Source organism: Equus quagga, chromosome 13, assembly GCF_021613505.1.
Source record: "Equus quagga isolate Etosha38 chromosome 13, UCLA_HA_Equagga_1.0, whole genome shotgun sequence".
NCBI classification, from domain to species: domain Eukaryota; kingdom Metazoa; phylum Chordata; class Mammalia; order Perissodactyla; family Equidae; genus Equus; species Equus quagga.
The window spans coordinates 43,259,516-43,277,732 of NC_060279.1; the positions used below are offsets into that span (position 1 = coordinate 43,259,516).

The following is an 18,217-nucleotide window of genomic DNA, read 5'->3' on the forward strand; positions in this document are numbered from 1 at the left end:
CTGGCATCATCACCCACAGACTTTTATGGAGCACCTACACTATTCAGGGCATAATACTAAGTGATAGAGCTACAAAAAGCTAAGAAACTCTGTGGTCCCAACTTCAGAAGTTTATGGCCTGGTTGAGAAGATAGGGTCTAATGTTAAAGTAGTTATACTGGTTCCACAAAGCACACCCCACACCAGTTTGTAGTTTATAGTCCCTCCAAAAACTGTAATGCCACAAGGCAGCATAGGCTAAGAGTCACAAGCAGAACTAAGTGGAGTGAGGCTGGTAAGGCTTGGTTTGTGGGCTGGCTGTGTCTTCACATGGGACTCCCCTTGGTTGGTTTGGGAAATGATATCACTGTTATCAACTCTTTCATTTTCCATATCCCAGGTTGAGATAAATAAGGTTAGAAAGTTAAAAGGGTCTATCTCCCACTCCTACCTTCTGTTCCACACCCAAGGAAAGCGTTATTGCCTGGCAACAGCAAAGGACAGAGAGAAAGGAAGAGAGAAACTGCAGAAAGGGTGAAGAATTGTGTTCTCTTTGGAAATTGAGATAATGCCTCCAGGGGGCAGCACCAAGGCACAGAAGTAGGCTAAGATCGTCAGTCCTCCTTTCCTTGGTCTGGGGCTCCCCACAGTTCCCCACCATCACTCCTCCCATTCCTTCCAACTTTATTTTTAGCTGCCAGTGGGAGGGGGCAGGATGGGAGGGAAAGTAAAGAAAACAGAAAAGGAGAGGGACAGAGCACAGAGGACTTCTCACATGGACAGAGGACTTCTCATACGGACAGAGAACACCCAAGCATGGAGCTCCCCCTCATCCCTCACCTGTTCTTGCTCCTGATGTTCCTGACAGGTGAGGGAGGTTAACTTCTTGGTTTCTGGTGGGAATGGAAGATGTTTGTATTGTTTGGCATTGGGACGTTAGGGTTAAAATTCTTTGGGAATTAGGGTAAGAGGTTAATACTGATTCTACATTTCTAGTGTGTGCATGCGTGTTGGGGGGGGCGGGTACGTGGGGTGGCCTGATTGCATTCTTATGCCCAACTTATGACTGCTTCAATGTTGAGACTGGCAGGGCCTTGTGTAAGATTTGTATTCAATTATTTACCACCCTTGTCCTAAGCCCTGGAGGAGTGAGGGGACCAAAAAAGAAACATGATATGACCTTCCACATGGCTAGTCTGATTCCTATTATCCCCCTCCCTACTTCTCCCTACCCTTGGTGGTCTCTGGGTCTTGAGGCGTAATTAACTAACTGTGTGGTCAGAACTCTGGGTTTATCTAAGCAATGAACTACAGCTCCTGGTTATACAGCCCTGCCAGTTTCCTGGATGCAAAAAGGCTCACATACAAAATACCTTTCTGAAAATGAGCATGGTTTGAGACAGAGCTATAGTCATTGGTGGCAGTGGCCCAAGAGGGGGCTGCTTGAAAGGCGGGAGCAAGGCACAGTCAGGGAAAAAACCATGGGAGGGACAAGAGGCCTGGAATTTTTTCTCATCAGTGCCCTGTAATCTTCTCTTCCTAAAATACCAGCTCTGATTTTAAAGGGATTTGGGTTGGGAGGGAAGAATCAGCCAGGACATGATTGGGGGGTCTTTGAATTGGGCTGAGAGATAAAGAAGAAATGCAGGTAGGCAGGGGGCAGTTGGGAGGGTGGGTGAGTTAGAAAGGAAGTCGGTTGTGGAAAACTTTGGGGTGACGGGACCCTTGGTAAGGATGGATGGCAAACCATATGTTTGGGCAGGCAAGGGGCCCCACCCAGTTAATTACCACTGAGGTTTCCAGGGCTGGAATCAACAAGAGACCTAGACATTGGAGAAAGACAGTGAGTCTAACAATGACACTGGGAGTCAAGAAGAGGTAGAAAGAGAAGGAGACCCAGACATGCAGTGCTCCCTAGCCTCCTCTTGATCTCCCCGTGGTCCTGAGTTTGGGGAGAGTTTGGAAGTAGTTGTTCTGGGGCTGCAGCAAGGCATTCTCCATCTTTTGACTCACAGCTTGTGGAGGAGGATGTGTAGGAGGAATGATGTGGAAAAGAGGAACTTGACCCTTCCAGACATGTCTGTAAATGAGATTTCAGAGGTGGGAGCGAAAATACAGCTGTGCACTGGCATGGCAAAGGACCACAGTTAGACGTCTGGACCCAAACACAAGAAGGAGATCATCTTCACTTGGATCTCTGAGTACATGTCATTGACAGAGGCCAGGACAGTTTATGAGTAAGAAGTAGGGAGATAGACTGAGATGAAAATGTTTCCTTCGTGGCTTCTCTCTTGTGCTTCTGTAGGCATTCATTAGCTTCTTTGACTGCTTCTTGCTAACCTTACGGTCCTGGCCCCCCAGGTCTCTGTTTCCCCTTTAACCTGGACGTGCATCGCCCACGCCTATTCCCAGGGCCACCCACGGCTGAATTTGGATACAGTGTCTTACAACATGTTGGAGGTGGACGACGATGGTGAGGAGGAAGCCAGAGGGCTGTGGGATTGGGACTGTGATAGAGCTGTTAAAGGGGAGGCAGGGTAGATGGGAATCTAATCTGGTCTTTTGAAAGTGGCTGGGACTCTAGACTTGCCACCTCCATGTGCTTCCCCTCTGGCCTATCTCAAGGGTCATATTCACACTATGCTTATATTCATGTCCTCCTCCTAGGATGCTGGTGGGTGCCCCCTGGGATGGGCCTTCAGGCAACCGAAGGGGGGACATTTATCGCTGCCCTGTAGGGGGCTCCCACAATGCCCCATGTGCCAAGGGCCACTTGGGTAAGAAGATGCCTCATTCTTCCTCTTAACCCCTAACCTTGAGGTACTAGTAGCTTTGACCCCTTTGCTCACCTTCGTCACCCCTCTATCTCACACACTGCCCATCCCTGACTTGATCCTGATCTCTTCTCATCCTCTTCCAAAATCACCCTGAACTTAAGCACCCCATCATCTGTGGCCCCATGATCTCGTTCTTTCTCTCCTCCCTCCCCCCAACCCAGGTGACTATCCACTGGGAAATTCATCTCGTCCTGCTGTGAATATGCACCTGGGGATGTCTCTACTAGAGACAGATGGTGATGGGGGATTCATGGTAAGCTAAGGAAAGGGGGGAGGGGTCCCTGAAAGTTCGTGGCAGAGAAAATAGCAGTATAGAAGGGTAATTGGTGTTTGTTGGGGGGTCAAGGAGTTAAAACCTTAGAAAGCAAGGAGAGGAATCTCAGGGAGTGGTCTCAATGCCTCCTTTGACCAGGAGCATATTCTGAGGGTGAGCATATTCCCTCCCAAGCCTAGGAATAACTATTCCCCCCACCCATTCATAGGCTTGTGCCCCTCTCTGGTCTCGTGCTTGCGGCTCCTCTGTCTTCAGTTCTGGGATATGTGCCCGTGTAGATGCTTCTTTCCAGCTGCAGGGAAGCCTGGCACCCACCGCACAACGTGAGCCAGAGGAAAGGACTGAGGACTCAGTCCCCAGAATGGGGTGCAGGGTGGGAAAAAATGGGGCAACAGGGTATGATGCTTGACAGGGGGCCTGCATGGCTATCTTCATTGCTACCTAATATGCCTGCAAAATCTCCAGGTTTACTAACAGATTAGTATTCAGACTCTTTACCAGGGGATCAAGACCCCATGAACTGATCTAACCAACTTCAAAAACTCAATTCTCACTATATCCCTCCACACCCTGCACCTTGCCCATAGCATTCACCTTAACATTCTCCTATGTGTCATCTATTTTTATACCTCCATCTCCTTTTGTTTAAACCATTCTCCCCCCAAATACCTTTCCTTGTATTCTCCTCTCCTCAAACATCTTCAGTCCTCAGTATCTTCTCAGTTGCTGCCTCCTTTGATTGCCTACCATCAGAACTGACCCTCTCTTGTCCTCCCACAGCATAGACTGGTATTGTTTCTGCCTAGTGCTTAATTCCTTTTTCTTTGTTTTTTTCAGTAAGTTGTATGTATGCCCATATCCTCTTTTATTCATTTCTATATTTACCCAGGGTCTGGCACACTACCTTCTTTATATGTCAGAAGTCCCTAATAAATGTTAGAATTGAATGTGCTGTCCTGTGACCTCTTCCCTTATTGCCCCCATGCCCAGTATTCTTATACTCCTCTGTTCCCCATCTCCATACCCTCCTCCTAGGCTGCCCCACATACATGGATGTTGTCATCGTCTTGGATGGGTCCAACAGCATCTATCCCTGGTCTGAAGTTCGGACTTTCCTACGAAGACTGGTAGGGAGACTGTTTATTGACCCAGAGCAAATACAGGTAAGAGAAGGCAATATGGGTGGGCTTGGAGGGGAAGAGACAGAGAGAGAGGAGATAAATGTAGGTAGTGTCTTCAGTAGTATCCTGGTGCTCTTCTCCCCTCCTTTACATATTTTCTTCTCCCCCTACAACCACACCTTCCATTTGAATGCACACTTTATTCTCAGGTGGGACTGGTACAGTATGGGGAGAGCCCTGTACATGAGTGGTCCCTGGGAGATTTCCGAACCAAGGAAGAAGTGGTGAGAGCAGCAAGGAACCTGAGTCGGCGGGAGGGACGAGAAACAAAGACTGCCCAAGCAATAATGGTGGCCTGGTGAGGCATTGGGAGGGGAGTGTGGGAGGCCTGAGTGAGGAGGGCCTGGAAGGGTTATGGGAGGGTTTGGAGTACAGTGTTTACATCCCAAGATGTGTTGCTTCCTTATCTTTGTGTCCAAACTAAAGGTGGGTCGGGGAATACTAAGTTGGCTGTCATTGCACTCTCTCTCAATGCATTTCCACGAAGAATCTATGTCTGTGTCTCTCCATATTTCTGCTTTATTTATCTCTGCAGACAGAACTCTCTATTGCTTCATTCCCACTTTGATCTTGGTACTCAGGCTTTCCACCACTCATGTCCTAGCCTACTTTCCAAATGTGATTCAAAACTTATCTCTAGGAAGACTCCCCTGACCTGGTCATTCTCCTTTGTTCTACATTCCCTTAATATTTATCCTCCCAAATGTAATATTTGCTGAATAAGACTATAAATGAATGGATTTTATACTTATTTGCTACTTATTTATAGTTATTTGCCACTCTCTATGTTCTATGACATTCAAACACTTGAGCTCTTACTGTATGCCAGTGTCCATGCTAGACACTGTTGGGGAGACGGACTAAAAAGGCAAGATGTCTGACCTCAGTGAACTGCTGACAGTGTTGAGTCCTGTGTGTGCGTGTGTGTGTGCGTGTGCGTGTGCATGTATCTGCATACATTTGGTCACATCTCACTCCTTTCTCTCTTTTCTCAGCACAGAAGGATTCAGTCAGTCCCATGGGGGCCGACCAGAGGCTGCCAGGCTACTGGTGGTTGTCACTGATGGAGAATCACATGATGGAGAGGAGCTTCCCACAGCACTAAAGGCCTGTGAGGCTGGAAGAGTGACACGCTATGGGATTGCAGTGAGAATCTACCCTGGATCTGGAAAGATGGAAGGGGGTGGGGACTGTGACATTGAGGAGTGGGAACCTCAGGGAAATGAGCATTAACTGCTTCCCAGAAGTCAGCCATATTTCCTTTCCTTCACTTTAGTTGGCTGTGTTCTGTACCAGTTCTGACATCTCACTCCACACAGCTAACAGACCCCACCTTGATCTCCTGATACTAGGTCCTTGGTCACTACCTCCGGCGGCAGCGAGACCCAAGTTCTTTCCTGCGGGAAATCAGAGCCATTGCCAGTGATCCAGATGAGAGATTCTTCTTCAATGTTACAGATGAAGCTGCATTGACTGACATTGTGGATGCACTAGGAGACCGGATTTTTGGCCTTGAGGGTAATGATTACCCTGGAGAAATTGGAGGGTAGAAGGAAGTGCAGGTGGGGTTCTGGAGTGAGTTCAGTAGGTCAAAGGGGGAACTGTCTTCCCTATTATAGCCTTGATATTTTCTCATGCTCAAGGGTCCCATGGAGAAAATGAAAGCTCCTTTGGGCTGGAAATGTCTCAGATTGGTTTTTCTACTCATCAACTAAAGGTTGGACAGAATCTGACCCCTCCGTGACCTCTTTCAACCTCTGACTCCTTCCAACATCTGACTCAGACAACTTCAACCCCAGGGCTTCTCTAGATTCCTCCTTTAACTAATGTCCATGCTGACCTTCCCATGCCTTTCCAACTGACCCCAGCATATCCTCAGTGACCCTCTCATTCCTAGAGATGTTTTCTCCTTATTCTCCACTCTCTTTTCAGTGATCCCATCTGGTTCTGCCCTACAGGATGGGATTCTCTTTGGTATGGTAGGGGCCTATGACTGGGGGGGCTCAGTGCTATGGCTTGAAGAAGGTCACCGCATTTTTCCCTCACGAACGGCCCTGGAGGATGAGTTCCCCCCTGCATTGCAGAACCATGCTGCCTACCTGGGTGAGTAGCGGAGAGTTGCAGAGGATTAGGGGGTGGGAGTGGGGGAAATGCTTTCCCAGTAGAGGGGATGAGGTACTCTCTCTTAACTCATGTAGTTTCTCACTAATCTCCTGCAACTTTCCTTGGGACCTCCTTCTGTGCCTTTAGGGAACTCTTCCACTGACCCCATCTTCTTTCCCTTTTACCTCTGATTCCTTGCCCACTTCTAGGTTACTCTGTTTCCTCCATGCTCTTGCGGGGCGGACGCCGCTTCTTTCTCTCAGGGGCTCCTCGGTTTAGACATCGAGGAAAGGTCATCGCCTTCCAGCTTAAGAAAGATGGGGCTATGAGGGTCGCCCAGAGCCTACAGGGGGAGCAGGTATGGCATCCAAGGGAGAGTGGGATTCTTGGATCCTGAGGGACCTCCAGGCTGTGGGGCAAGAGGGTGAAGGGGCAAGAGAGGGGCCTGAAAAGTCTGTGCTGAATTCCTATTGGTGGCGTCCGTCAAGGGTGTGAGGTCCAGATTGGCAGGCTGGTGGGTGCTTCCCACTTGTCCACAATCACCTTCTCTTTTCTCTGGGGTCACTACTACACACCACTCCCCAGATTGGCTCGTACTTTGGCAGTGAGCTCTGCCCATTGGATATGGATGGGGATGGAACAACTGATGTCTTACTTGTGGCTGCCCCCATGTTCCTGGGACCCCAGAACAAAGAGACAGGACGTGTTTATGTGTATCTAGTGGGCCAGGTAAGTCTTGCTGGGATCCTCTAGAACTTGTTTGTAGAAGGTAGAGGGAGGGAGGGGAGGCACATACATTTGAGGGCTGGCTGAGAGGTTGGGAACTGTGAGATCAGCATCTTCTGTCTTCTCCCCACTTCCACCAGCAGTCCTTGCTGACACTCCAGGGAACACTTCAGCCAGAGCCCCCCCAAGATGCTCGGTTTGGCTTTGCCATGGGTGCCCTTCCTGATCTGAACCAAGATGGTTTTGCTGATGTGGCTGTGGGGGCCCCCCTGGAGGATGGGCACCATGGAGCACTGTACCTATATCATGGAACTCAGAGTGGAGTCAAGCCCCGTCCTGCCCAGGTCAGGAGTGCCCAGAAAAAGCAGGGGCATAGTAGGAAGAAGGGGAAGGGAGGTGTGCCCTTTGCTTATCAATGGTCCCCTGGTCTTGAGACCCAAACTGAACAAGTGCTTTTTAATCAGTAGGCGAAAAGTGAGGTGGTGGGTAGGATACAGGTTGCTGTACTATAGACTCCTGAACGCAAGCAAGTTTCTCTTATTTCTTCCCATGCCTAATGGGAGAATTAGAAAGAGCCAGGTGGGAGGTCTGGGAAACCAGGCGTGTGTGTCCCTGCTCAGTCTCCCCTCTCTTCCTCTCAGCGGATTGCTGCGATCTCCATGCCACAGACCCTTAGCTACTTTGGCCGAAGTGTAGATGGCCGGCTAGATCTGGATGGAGATGACCTGGTAGATGTGGCTGTGGGTGCCCAAGGGGCAGCCATCCTGCTCAGGTGAGTGGTCCCAGCTCAGGTAGCAATGGACAGCATAGCATAGCTGTTAAAAGCAAGGGCCTTGGAGTCACAGACTTAGATTTGGATTTTTTGATCAACTTACTCTGTGCCTCAGTTTCCTAATTTATAAAATGGAGATTATAGTAGTAACTACCTTACTGGCTTGTTGTAAGGATTAAATGTGATAATCCATGTAAAGATCTTAACACAGTGCCTAGCACATGGCAAGTGCTTATTAAATGTTAGCTATTATCTTACTTTTGTCAGAAGGTCCAGGGGAGCTTGACACAAGGGCATCTAGCCCCTCATTCTTTCCTTTGACCTCAGGGAGGCAAACACTGGGAACTGCCTTTCTCAAAGGGCTTTTCTCCTACTGTTAGAATTTCTTTCCCACCCTGTTCCCAGCTCGCGGCCCATTGTCCACCTGGCCCCTACACTAGATGTGACCCCACCAGCCATCAGTGTGGTTCAGAGGGACTGCAGGCGTCGAGGCCAGGAGGCAGCTTGCCTATCTGCAGCCCTTTGCTTCCAAGTGACCTCCCACACTCCTGGCCACTGGGATCGCCGATTTTGTAAGTGACTAGAGTGCATCGTAAGCAACTCTCAACTCCTTGCCTGCCTTGGTCTCTGGACCCCTCTCCACCCTCAATCTTGCCTGCCCCATTCAGATATGCGGTTCACAGCATCACTGGATGAGTGGACAGCTGGGGCACGTGCAGCGTTTGATGGCTCTGGCCAGAGGCTGTCTTCTCGGAGGCTCCGGCTCAGTGTGGGGAATGTCACTTGTGAGCAGCTGCACTTCCATGTGCTGGTGAGGAGGGGACAGGAACTGCTTTGCATCAGGGGCTGGGAGTGAGGGGAAGGCTGGATCAGAGAGGGAATTTCTGCTGGATGGGCAAGAAAGCTGAAGCCAGGAAAGTGAGAAAGTTCAGACTTTGGAGTCAGGCTGATCTGGGTTTGAATCTCAGCTCTGCCTCTTACCACCTGTGAACTCTGGCAAGTCACATATAACCTGCAAACCTCAGTTTCCTTGCCTGCAAAGAGGGGATAATAGTAGTAATTACTACGTCATTGAAGTTGTATTGGAATTAAATGTAATTTTATTGATAAAATCTTAGGACAGTGTGCAGCACACAGAAAGTGCCCAGTAAATGATCACTGTAATTATCACGTTCTGCCAGGGGCCTGGGTTGTACCCTTAACCCTGGGTCCCCATGATCCTTGACTCTGGTTTCCCTCAGGATACATCAGATTACCTCCGGCCAGTGGCTTTGACTGTGACTTTTGCTTTGGACAACACCACAAAGCCAGGACCTGTGCTGGATGAGGCCTCATTTACCTCCATACAAAAGCTGGTCAGCAGTGCCAAACCCTGCTCTGCCACTGGGTCCCACACTGTCCTTCTCAATGAATTCAAGAGGAAGGGGAAGGAGGAGACATGAGATCCTGGTGAAATCTGGCCTGAGCACCCACTCTTCTCTTTTCACTTTTCCCTTAATTCTATTCCTTTCTCCTTGCATTCCTCTCACCCTCAGCCCCTTCTCTTTCCTCTAGGTGCCTTTCTCGAAGGATTGTGGCCCTGATAATGAATGTATCACAGACCTGGTGCTTCGGGTTAATATGGACATCAGAGGCTCCAGGTGGGATGGACATGAACTGGCCAAACCAGGGTGACACCTTAGACAGACTGGAAGGGACTTGGAGGGTTGTCTCTTGTTCAGGAAAACAGAAGTGAGGCTTTTGGCACCCCTTCAACTCCTGGGCTCTCCCTTATCCACCACTCCTAGGAAGGACCCGTTCATGGTTCGAGGCGGTCGGCAGAAAGTGCTGGTGTCAGCAGCTCTGGAGAACAGAAAGGAAAATGCGTACAACACTAGCCTGAGTCTCAGCTTCTCTAGAAACCTCCACCTGGCCAGTTTCACTCCTCAGGTGCCCTTAGGGGAGGGGATTTGGGATGAGTCAAGGAAGGAGGAAGAAGAAGAGGGGGTATTGGCCTCCCCTGCGAGGGGTTCTAGAGAAAGGCTCAGTGTTTAAAGGCTATGGGCAGGAGAGCAGTTGCAGCCCTAGCTCCAGCCTCCACCCCCATTCCTCTGCTCTCAGAGGGACAGCCCAGTGAAGGTGGAATGTACAGCTCCTTCCTCTCATGCCCGGCTCTGCAGTGTGGGGCATCCTGTCTTTCAGACTGGAGCCAAGGTAAGTTGGGGCCCAGAATGAGAAAGGGGCTCTGAGAGAGCAGGGGCTGGAATCTGTGGGGCCTGGGAGTTTAGGGAAGAAGGCACACATAGGGCTCCTGTTCCACTGTAGTTGCCCCATGAAGAGGAATCTACCATGACCCCATGTCTCCTACCCTTAGGTGACTTTTCAGCTAGAGTTTGAGTTTAGCTGCTCCTCCCTCCTAAGCCAGGTCCTTGTGAGGCTGACTGCCACCAGGTGAGAAAAAAGGGAACTTACTCCCAGCCCTCTCCTTTTGGGTCTTGGTGGGAAAGGGGATGGGGATGGATTGTATACAGTATTGACTCCTCTACTCCAGAGAGGGGTGATTGAGACAGGGCTGGGATGTGAGCCTCTCTCTCTGACCCCACAGCAACAGCCTGGAGAAAAATGGGACCCTTCAAGACAACACAGCCCAGACTTCAGCCTACATCCAATATGAGCCTCACCTCCTATTCTCTAGGTATGGCTCAGCTCCTTGCTGGGACCCTGTTCTGACCCTAGACTCATACTCCTTATGTTTCCTTCCTCTCCCTCCAAGTGCTTCAGTCTTCCCCAAAACTCAAACCCTTGGGGCTGCTTCATCTTTTTGCCCTCAGTCCCACTCATGTTGAACCTTCTCTTTTAAACATCTTACTTTCCTATGCATAGGTATACCTATACATCCTAGGTAGAGGGCTTTGCTGGGCCCTGGGGATTGGAGCTGGGGTGAAGGGATATGGGATGTGGCCATAAAGTTTGTACTGAGTCTATGTCATGTCCCATTTCTATCCATGTGCTGGCTCTGCCTTCCCTGAATCCATGTCTGTGTGCTGATCTTGTGTCCCTGGGTCTATGTCATGGCTGTGACCATGTACTTCCTGACTTGGTGTTCACGCAGTGAGTCTACTCTACACCGCTATGAGGTTCACCCATATGGGACCCTTCCAGTGGGTCCTGGCCCCGAATTCAAAACTACTCTTAGGGTGAGAAGCTAGAGGGGCCTTGGCATGAGCAAGGGGAGGGAGAGGAGTCCTGGAAAAAGGATGGGAAGAGTCTCTTTTAGATTTCGGTGGTATCCAGGATAAAGGGGAATAGATGAGGAAGAGTCTTCTTTTGTCTCCCACCTCTTCCTATTCCAATCTGCCTCTTAGGTTCAGAACCTGGGCTGCTATGTGATCAGCGGCCTCATCATCTCAGCCCTCCTTCCAGCTGTGGCCCATGGGGGCAATTACTTCCTGTCACTGTCTCAAGTCATCAGTAACAATGTGAGTCTGGGCTAGGGGTATGTGGAACCCTGCCACCTTGATCTGGTAGACTCACCCAGCTCCCTATCTGCTGGATCACTGCTCTCAGGGCTCCTTCCCCTGGGGGACCTTTCTTTTACATATGTGGCTTCTTTTAGAAGAAAGAAAGGGCTTACCCAGAGAAGAACTACAAGAGTGTAGGGAGTATGCTCCTGCTCAGCCTGGAGTGGCTAGCTTCTCACCATCGAGAAGGTCCCTTAAGTTGAATATTCCTCTAGGCAAGCTGCACAGTGCACAACCTAACTGAGCCTCCAGGACCCCCTTTGCATCCAGAGGAGCTTCAGCACACAAGCAGACTGGTATGAGTCACAAGAAGGTGAAGGTGTCCAGAGTGGGATGCAGGGGTGGGGGCAGTAGAATTTGGAGCCTTGGGGTTGGGACCAGAGCCTGGAGTGGGGAGGCCGGGATCTTTCCATCTCGGGGTCTTCATCTTTCTTTCTCTTTTGGTAGAATGGGAGCAATACTCGGTGTCAAGTTGTGAGGTGCCACCTTGGGCGGCTGGCAAAGGGGACGGAGGTCTCTGTTGGACTACTAAGGCTGGTTCATAATGAATTTTTCCGGAGGGTAAATCTTTTCTTTTCTACTACTCTCCCCTCCTGCTCCTATCTGGAACTTTAGCATAGGCTTTGGAGGTAGACAGACCCATGTTAAAATTCTGACTTTGTCTCCTACTAGCTGTTGGACCTTGAGCAAGTTGTTTTATCTCTTTAAGCTTCTTTCACCTCATCTCTAAAACAAGGAAGAGAATATCTACTTTATGGGGTTGTTGTAAAGAATAAATGAATGGTGAGATAGACTCATTAAAAACTAGTTATTATCCTTGTATTTTCCTCCATTTATCATCCCTTAGTGCTGTATCAATAATCAATTAACATTTATAGCATACGTAAATTCAATCAATGAATAATCCAAGTGCCTACTATATATAAGAGGCTCTGTATTAGGTAGACACTGAGGAGAATATCCCCAACATTTAGCACCATGCCTAACTCATTGTAGTGACTTAATACATTTTTGTTAAATGAATGAATAAATAGTTGATATTACATGCAGTGTATGTATTGGAGGTTAGTGGGAAGTAAGATTGTGTAGTTGAGAGGATCTAGATTATGAAAATTCTCTAAAGCTAGGGAGATGAAATTGGACTTAATATGATAGATAGTCAGGAGTTTGTGAGTTCCTGAGCGGGGAAATTACATCCTAATTATGACAGCTATTTAGTATTAGGGGTTTATATTGTGCTTTCCTGTGTACCATCTACTTTGAATAACATAAGATCCTTGGGATGTAGGCATATGTGTTAGGGAAGTTAAATCTGACCAACCATCCCTTTCTAAGTCTGGTTCTCTTTATCTCTCTTTGGTATCTCCTTTTTTATTCATTTATTCTTTCAACAAAGATTTATTGAGAAACCGCTATGTACTTGGCATTGTGCTAGGCACCAGGCACGAGGGACACATAAATTAGTAAGACATAGCCCTTGACCTCAAGGATTTCTCACCTCAGCGGTGAAAGGTAGAGAAATAAATAGAACGTTCTAATCTGATCCAGAATGGTGGGGTTAGGAGGAAACACCTCCCTAATTCCCAGAGGGGATGACATCTAAACTTCAACCTAAATGAGGGGTAGGGGTTATCCAAAGAAAGGGGAGTTGAATATATTTCAGGTAGAGCAAACAGCATATACGAAGGGCCAGAGGCTTTCCATCTATTACTCTTCCTCTCTTTCCCCATTAGTCTCCAACCTTTTCTTCTGGTCTTGAGGGTCCTAGAAGTTGTGCCTCTCAGCTTCATCTTTGCTATTGGGCCTCAAAGAGCTGTACCACCTGATGATGGCTCACTTTATTATTTTTTTAATTTATGTTTTATTGCAGTAACATTGGTTTATAACATCATATAACTTTCAGGTGTACATTGTAATATATTTCGAATTATGTGTAAATTACATCATGTTCACCACCCAAAGACCAATTATAATCCATCCCCACACACGTGCTTAATCACCCCTTTCTCCTTCCTCCCCTGCCCCTCCCCTCTGGTGACCACTAATCCAATCTCTGTTGTTCTGTGTTTGTCTTTGTTTTAGTCTTCTACTTATGAGTGAGAGCATATGGTATTTGACTTTCTCCCTCTGACTTGTTTCACTTAGCATAATACCCTCAAGGTCCATTCATGTTGTCACAGATGGCCGGATTTCATCATTTCTTATGGCTGAGTAGTATTCCATTGTGTATATATAACACATCTTCTTTATCCATTCATTGCTTGATGGGCACCTAGGTTGCTTCCAAGTGTTGGATATTGTGAATAATGCTGTGATGAACATAGGAGTGCATGTATCTTTATGCATTTGTGTTTTCAAGTTCTTTGGATAAATATCCAGCAGTGGAATACCTGGATCATATGATAGATCTATTCTTAATTTTCTGAGTAAATTCCCTCCATACTGTTTTCTATAGTGGCTGCACCAGTTTGCACTCCCACCAGCAGTGTATGAGGGTTGCCTTCTCTCCACATCCTCTCCAACACTTATTGTTTCCAGTCTTGTTAATTATGGCCATTCTGACGCGGTACCTCATTGTAGTTTTATTTTTTTTGTTTTTGAGGAAGATTAGCCCTGAGCTAACTACTGCCAATCCTCCTCTTTTCGCTGAGGAAGCCTGGCCCTGAGCTAACATCTGTGCCCATCTTCCTCTACTTTATACGTGGGATACCTACCACAGCATGGCTTTTGCCAAGTGGTGCCATGTCCGCACCCGGGATCCGAACCAGCGAACTCTGGGCTGCCGAGAAGCGGAACATGCGAACTTAACACTGTGCCACCGGGCCGGCCCTCTCATTGTAATTTTGATTTGCATTTCCCTGATAGTTAATGATGTTGAACATCTTTTCATGTGTCTGTTGGCCATGTGTATATCTTCTTTGAAGAAATGTCTGTTCAGATCTTTTGCCCACTTTTTAGTTGGGTTGTTAGCTTTTTGTTGTTGAGATGTATGAGTTCTTTGTATATTTTGGATGTTAACCCCTTATCTGATAGATGGTTTGCAAATATCTTCTCCCAGTTGTTAGCTTGTCTTTTTGTTTTGTTGATGGTTTCCTTTGCTGTGCACAAGCTTTTTAGTTTGATGTAGTCTCATTTGTTTCTCTTTTCTGTTGTTTCCCTTATGATGGCTCACTTTAAATGTCTTGCCATCCACTTGTCCACAGGCCAAATTCAAATCTTTGACAGTGGTGAGCACCTTTGAGCTGGGAACTGAGGAGGGCAGTGTCCTACAGCTGACTGAAGCCTCCCGTTGGAGTGAGGTAGGGCTGGAGACTGAGTTTGAGAACTGTGAAACTAATAAGGGTGGGGATGGGGTAAGGGCACCTGTGGGCTTTTTCAGAACTGAGACATCTTCACTAGGCAACAGCTAGTAACTCAGAAGCGCTAAATCAGGATGCAGTGGTCCCACTGCCTTCATTCTTGCTTCAGTTTCTTTTCTTTTGTTCTTTCATTTTGAGGCTGGCTTTGCTATAATGTGGGGAGAGCCTAGCTGGGTGAAAGGGTGCCAGTAAAAAATAACTCTAATCCCCATACAGAGCCTCCTGGAGGTGATTCAGACCCGCCCTGTCCTCATCTCCCTGTGGATCCTCATTGGTAGTGTCCTGGGAGGGCTGCTCCTGCTTGCTCTCCTTGTCTTCTGCCTTTGGAAGGTAAGCACTGCTTTAGTGGGGAGTATGGGATATGGCGCCCACAAGTTGAGGGATCCTTGATGATAGCATGGAGAACTGGATTTGTGCTGGGCAGCTAAGCAGGCTGTGGGTGTCATGACTGGGTCTCCTTCACTGTACTCTGCAAATGTTGGTCGAATTAAACTAAGCCAAAGAAAATAAATTTGAATCTCATTTTTGGCAGCAGAGCAAAAATGAAGGCTTCGGATATGTCTCAGGGCTGTTGGCAAGGTCCCTAGGCAGGGCGTTTGGTGATGACTCTTATCTCTTCCTCTACAGCTTGGCTTTTTTGCCCGTAAGAAGATCCCCAAGGAAGAAAAAAGAGAAGAGAAATTGGAGCAATGAATGTAGGATAAAGCCCTAGAAAGGCTTCCCTGGCAGCTTCTCTAAAAGACTTACGTAAGAGCAGAGGTTTGGGGGCTCAGATGGGACAAGAAGAAGCCTCTGGACGATCTCCCCAGACCTGCAGCCTGACTTGACTTTTGAGTCATGAGGATGCTGCTGGCAAGAGAGGAGGCCTTACCTCAGACAAGAAGGCCTGGCACCAAAACCGGGAACACTCCTACACTGTGTTTCCCTCCTCATGATCCTGGTTCTACAGCCAACATTGAGGCCTGGTTTGGGGCCCTTTCTTCCCTATCCCCAGGAATCAAGAATTTTTTGCGTAGGTCCCTGACTCCTTTCAGATTCCCTCTACCTCCTCCCTCACAATTTGGAAAGGATGAGGGTTATCATCCTCTATTCCCCGCCTCTCACCTTCCTGCCCGTGCCCCACTCCACAGGAGGGAGCTGATGTTGGCTTCAAAGAAGTAAAGTCAACATCTGCTGCTTTCCTGTGGAGTCTGGTGATTCAGAGAGCCGGATGAGGAGAGTCAACAGGAAAAAAGGAGGGAGGAGGAAAAGCCACAAGAGACATTCTGTACAATTCCAAGGAACAGAGAAGCCTTCAGACAGGCAACTGCCATCCCCCTGAAACCTGAGACTTCGTGGTGTACTTGCCCGCCCTCAGGTGCTGGTGAAACAGAGCAGCCCCAGGCGTGCTGGACATAGGTTTCTCAACTTGAAGCCTTCCCTGGGAGCAAAGCCAGGGCTGGGTGCCTGATTCTCTGGAGCCAGGGGCCCCCGGGTGGCTAGAGCTGGAATAGCAGAGAAGGCTGGATACTCCCGGCAGTGTTTCTCCTCTCTCAGGCCTCATTCACTCTTGAGCCCTCTTTGGGGCCTCCTTATAGAAACTAGAGAGAAGGGAGAGGATTGCTGCTTGATGGTGGGAAACCCTTTCACCTTATCAGCTTTGGGAAGCAGCAGCCCATAGGGTCTGAATGAGTAGAGTCTGCCTTAAGGAAGAAGCCAAAGGGGGTGGTAGGAGGTCTCTGGGGAACAAGCCCTTGCTCAGCACTGGTTGTGTAGTACAAACAGCTCTTAGGAAAATGTTTCTGGGTAGTACAAACAGCTCTTAGGAACATGTTTCTGGGGCAACTCCAGTTATACCTTGTAGGGCTTCTCTGATGGAATCAGTTTGCCAGCCCTTACCTTATGTTTACTGGAAATTCCCAAGTTAATTTCTCTCTCTGGATTCCCTTACCCACCCCCGACTCCCCACTCCTATCTTTTGGTCATGGCCAGTAAAGAGAATTGGATTCTCATCAACAGCTGGGTAACTCATGTTTCTTTGTAATCAAGACTTTGGATATCAAAGTCAATTATTGGTCTCCAAAGTGCAGCTTTCACAGTCATTTGAAGAATCAGCACCCATTTAGAGCTGAGAAGAGAGGAGACCTGACCTGGCAGTTGACTAGCAGCCACAGAACTGTCCTCCAGGGCTGTTCTTGAGGCCTGGCCGCAATGTGTATTTTGGCGTGTCTCTGGTCTTTTGCAGAGGGCATTGTCTCCGTTTCCCAGTAGGGTGGACAGTATATCAGATGGTCGGAACAAATAAAGTTCAGTGTCAAACGACTTCTGGCTCTGTTTGAGTTCCCTAAGATATGGACTGCTCAGGAATGGTGAGAGGTGGATTCTTGGTTCACTTGAAACCTTGTACACTTGAGTCCCTGGAAGGCAAAGTTAAGAAGCATTTGAAATGTTTTCTGTGACTCTCCCACTGGAGATGTGCTCTAGCCTCCTGCAATCCTCACCTACTTAAGTGACCATAGAGTGTAAAATGTGTAGGTTTGGAAAGCATGTAGGCCTAGATTGAAATCCCAGGTCTGCCATTTATTAGCTATGTGGCCTTGGGTAAGTTAAAACTACCCTGAGGCTCAGATAGCAATAAGAGGCTGCATAGTACAGTGATTAAGAATGAAGACAGGAGCCGGCCCGGTGGCACAGCAGTTAAGTTTGCATGTTCTGCTTCTCAGCGGCCTGGGGTTCACCAGTTTGGATCCCGGGTGCGGACATGGCAACCACATGGCATGCCGTGCTGTGGTAGGCATCCCACGTATAAAGTAGAGGAAGATGGGCACGGATGTTAGCTCAGGGCCAGCCTTCCTCAGAAAAAAGAAGAGGATTGGCAGTAGTTAGCTCAGGGCTAATATTCCAAAAAAAAAAAAAAAAAAAAAGAATGAAGACAGACTTGGGTTTAAATCTAAGCTATACCACTTAAAATGTGTTTGACCTTGGACAGATTTAACTTCTCTAATTTTGGCTTTCTTGTCTATAAACTTATTAGGGTTGTGAGGACTAAATGAGATAATTCAAGTAAAATGAGCATATAGTAAGCACTCAATAAATGGTAACTATTGTTATAAAAATGTTTTGCTATAAAGTAATCTATGCTACCATGTGTTGTGAGGACTAAGTGAGAAGGTATGAAGGTATTGAAACATTAGGTGGTACTCCTGATCTGGTGACCCTTCACAGACCGTGAAGATTTGTTTCTTCTATGTGCTATTGATTCCTCCTGCTAGATCTTATCCTGTGCGTCATCCCCTTTGAGATAAACCCTCATGCCCACTAAGGTGATAATTAGCTAATTAACTTAAGGTTCTAATGGTAGAAATCAAATCTATTGGATTTCTTTAGACACCCAGGGTTCTGCTAGTACCCTCAAGGAACATGGGCACTTAAGCAATGGCCTTCTAGAGACCATGTCTCTGCCTCTGTTGCCTAACCTGAGAATGGTGGCCTGCCTGGCCTATTAGA

General features: G+C 47.9%; 1 protein-coding gene across 3 annotated transcripts; it reads left to right on the forward strand.

Moving 5' to 3' along the window:
• Positions 1-512: 512 nt before the first annotated feature.
• On the forward strand, positions 513-17,141 carry ITGA10 (integrin subunit alpha 10). Of its 3 annotated transcripts, XM_046680774.1 has the most exons (30): positions 513-847; positions 2,341-2,452; positions 2,647-2,756; positions 2,978-3,069; positions 3,299-3,413; positions 4,126-4,253; positions 4,421-4,569; positions 5,267-5,417; positions 5,624-5,789; positions 5,915-5,988; positions 6,230-6,374; positions 6,584-6,732; positions 6,960-7,103; positions 7,241-7,444; positions 7,742-7,872; positions 8,278-8,444; positions 8,541-8,683; positions 9,114-9,227; positions 9,427-9,512; positions 9,660-9,801; positions 9,973-10,065; positions 10,226-10,302; positions 10,457-10,546; positions 10,964-11,048; positions 11,217-11,330; positions 11,588-11,668; positions 11,820-11,933; positions 14,576-14,671; positions 14,948-15,061; positions 15,359-17,141. In XM_046680774.1, the coding sequence occupies exons 1-30, from the start codon at positions 796-798 to the stop codon at positions 15,422-15,424; spliced, it is 3,504 nt and encodes a 1,167-aa protein (XP_046536730.1). In that variant the 5' UTR covers positions 513-795; the 3' UTR covers positions 15,425-17,141. The 3 variants fall into 3 exon arrangements, 2 of the variants coding, with proteins under 2 accessions (XP_046536730.1, XP_046536731.1); XM_046680775.1 differs by lacking the exon at positions 2,647-2,756; XR_006891436.1 differs by lacking the exons at positions 10,964-11,048; positions 11,217-11,330; positions 11,588-11,668; positions 11,820-11,933; positions 15,359-17,141.
• Positions 17,142-18,217: the final 1,076 nt, after the last annotated feature.

Coding starts and splice junctions, on each gene's coding strand:
- ITGA10 (XM_046680774.1), top strand. CDS start 796: ATGGAGCTCCCCCTCATCCCTCACCTGTTCTTGCTCCTGATGTTCCTG. Junction 4,254..4,420: donor TTGACCCAGAGCAAATACAG/GTAAGAGAAGGC, acceptor CTTTATTCTCAG/GTGGGACTGGTACAGTATGG. Junction 5,989..6,229: donor TTTCTACTCATCAACTAAAG/GTTGGACAGAAT, acceptor TCTGCCCTACAG/GATGGGATTCTCTTTGGTAT.